At 56.8% G+C, this 2,905-nt stretch overlaps 1 protein-coding gene across 1 annotated transcript; it reads right to left on the bottom strand.

Annotated features, from left to right (window-relative positions):
• Positions 1-1,163: 1,163 nt before the first annotated feature.
• Positions 1,164-2,244, bottom strand: ENH_00029290 (hypothetical protein; the record flags this gene model as incomplete). Its single annotated transcript, XM_013580028.1, has 1 exon — positions 1,164-2,244. A coding segment is annotated over one exon (1,081 nt), but the record flags the coding sequence as incomplete, so codon positions are not given.
• Positions 2,245-2,905: the final 661 nt, after the last annotated feature.

Genomic DNA, 2,905 nt, shown 5'->3' with positions numbered 1-2,905 from the left:
ACATAATATAACTGTCTCCTTTTATAAGTGGGACATAATATAACTGTCTCCTTTCATAACTGTCTCCTTTTATAACTGTCTCCTTTTTATGACTGTCTCCTTTCTTTGGCTGTCTCCTTTTATAACGGTCTCCTTTTTATGACTGTCTCCTTTTATAACTGTCTCCTTTTATAACTGTCTCCTTTTTAAGACTGTCTCCTTTTATAACTGTCTCCTATTTAGGTAAGTGTCTCCTTTTTGTCTCCCTCTTACGACTGTCCCCAGCGTCTCCCAAAGTGTCTCCTTTTGCTTTTTCTCCGTCTCTTTTCCTCCTCCTTTCTCCCTCTTTCCTGTCTCCTTCCCTCCCCAAACTGTCTCCAAACTGTCTCCAAACTGTCTCCAAACTGTCTCCAAACTGTCTCCAAACTGTCTCCAAACTGTCTCCAAACTGTCTCCAAAAGTGTCTCCTTTCTGTCTCCTTCCCGCACCTACCAATATATCTTTTTGCTCTCTTTCCCCCCTCTTTCCCCCCCCTTTCCCCCCCCAATCCTCTCCAAAACTGTCTCCAATCCCCTCCAAAACTGTCTCCAAACTGTCTCCAAACTGTCTCCAAACTGTCTCCAAAACTGTCTCCAAAACTGTCTCCAAAACTGTCTCCAAACTGTCTCCAAACTGTCTCCAAACTGTCTCCAAACTGTCTCCTTTCCCTCTCCAAACTGTCTCCAAACTGTCTCCTTTCCCTCTCCAAACTGCCTCCAAACTGTCTCCTTTCCCTCTCCAAACTGTCTCCAAACTGTCTCCAAACTGTCTCCTTTCCCTCTCCAAAGTGTCTCCAAAACTGTCTCCTTTTTGTCTCTTCTTCAGCTACGTCTGTCTCTCTGGCTCCCCCACTCCCACCCCCACTGCCCCCCCCCAGGGCTTTGCCTGTGGCCCCGGGGGTTATTGTCCCTCGGGGACTTTGCAGCACTTGAGTTGTCTAAAACTGTCTCCTTTTTGTCTCTTTTCTCTCTCTTTTCTGTCTCCTTTCTGCCTCCAATCTATCTCCAAAACTGTCTCCTTTCTGTCTCCTTCCCATCTCCAAAACTGTCTCCTTTTTGTCTCTTCTTCAGCTACGTTTGTCTCTCTGGCTCCCCCACTCCCACCCCCACTGCCCCCCCCCAGGGCTTTGCCTGTGGCTTTGGGGGTTATTGTCCCTCGGGGACTTTGCAGCACTTGAGTTGTCCCTCGGGGACTTTGAATTCGGAGACAGTTGGCTTAACTGTCTCCGCCTGCGGGCCCTGTCCTGGGGGGGCCTTTTGCGAGGGGAGTACAGCGAGGGGCCCCTCGGGGCCCTGCGCAGCAGGGTACTGCTGCGGGGGGGGGGCCCCCCACCCCCGCAGCGGGGGGGGCCCCCCGGGGGCCTTTTGTCTCCAGGGAGCAGCAGAGCCTTCGCTGTGTCTCCCCGGCACCTTCAATCCTGATAAGAACCAGCCAGAGTGCAGGCAATGCCCGCCAGGGTCTGCTGCTGCTGCTGCTGCTGCTGCTGCTGCTGCTGCTGCTGCTGCTGCTGCTGCTGTGCTGCTGCGGGTTGCTGCGGCGGGCGCCTTTCGCCCCCAACTGTCTCCTTCCTGCTGCTGCTGCTGCGGTTTGCTGCTGCGGGCGCCCTTCGCTCCCAAGTGTCTCCCTCCTGCTGCTGCTGCTGCTGCTGCTGCTGCTGCTGCTGCAGGTTTTACTGCCCGGAGGAAGGGATGGAGGCCCCGCTGCAGTGCCCCGCGGGCTTCTACTGCGAAGCAGCAGCAGCAGTCCCCTCGAGCTGTCCCCCGGGGACTCTGAGTTCGCATTTGCTGCAGCAGCACAGCAGCAGCTGCCGCAGCTGCCCCCCCGGCTTCTACTGCAGCAGCAGCAGCAGCCAAACTGTCTCCGGCGTCTGCAGCGAGGGCTTCTTCTGTGCTGCTGCAGCAGAGTCTCCAACCCCACAACTCAAAGAAGACAACTCCGCAGGGCCCTGTCCCCTCGGCGCCTACTGCACCAGAGTCAGTCCCCCCCCCCTGCTGCTGCTGCTGCTGCTGCTGCTGCTGCTGCTGCTGCTGCTGTTTGGCTGCAGGGCCCGCGTGAGCGCGCACCCCGCTGCCGCTGCTGCTGCTGCTGCTGCTGCTGCTGCTGCTGCTGTTTGGCTCGAGGGCCCGCGTGAGCGCGCACCCCACTGCCGCTGCCGCCGCTGCTGCTGCTGCTGCTGCTGCTGCTGCTGCAGGGGACGGAGCGTCCGCACTTGTGCGGGCCCGGGACCTTCGGAGAGCAGCAGCAACTTGCTGCTGCTCACCAGTGCAGCAAATGCCCCGAGGGACACTTTTGCTCCAACTTGGGGCTTGCTGCGCCCCAGGGCCTTTGCGCCCCAGGCCACCTCTGCCCCACAGGCTCCAAAACGCCCTACGCAGTCCCCTGCAAGTGCGCATGCATGCATGCAGGAGTGCATGCATGCATGCATGCATGCATGCATGAATGCATGCATGCAGGAGTGCATGCATGCATGCATGCATGCATTCATGCATGCAGGAGTGCATGCATGCGTGCATGTGTGCATGCGTGGGGGCGTGCATGTGTGCGTGCATGCATGGTCTCTGGGGATAAGGGGTGGTTGGGTTGGGGCTGGTGCATGCATGCATGCATGCATGCATGCATGCATGCATGCATGCAGTAGGAGGAGGTGGATGGGCTGGTGAAGCTGCTGCTGCTGCTGCTGCTGCTGCTGCTGCTGCTGCTGGGCTGTGTTCAGGGTGGGAACTTACTGTCCCCAAGGGGCCACTTGGGAGACAGCATGCCCCGCGGGTAAGGCCCAAGTGTCTCCTGTCTCCAAATCCCACTGTCTCCTTTTTATTTATTTAAGTCCCTTAATTTAATTCCAAATCCCACTGTCTCCTTTTCATTTATTTGAGTCTCTTAATTTAAT

This window comes from Eimeria necatrix, genomic scaffold (assembly GCF_000499385.1).
Source record: "Eimeria necatrix Houghton genomic scaffold, Enh_scaff2148, whole genome shotgun sequence".
In the NCBI taxonomy this organism is placed as follows: domain Eukaryota; phylum Apicomplexa; class Conoidasida; order Eucoccidiorida; family Eimeriidae; genus Eimeria; species Eimeria necatrix.
This window is presented reverse-complemented; position numbering and strand designations above follow the sequence as displayed.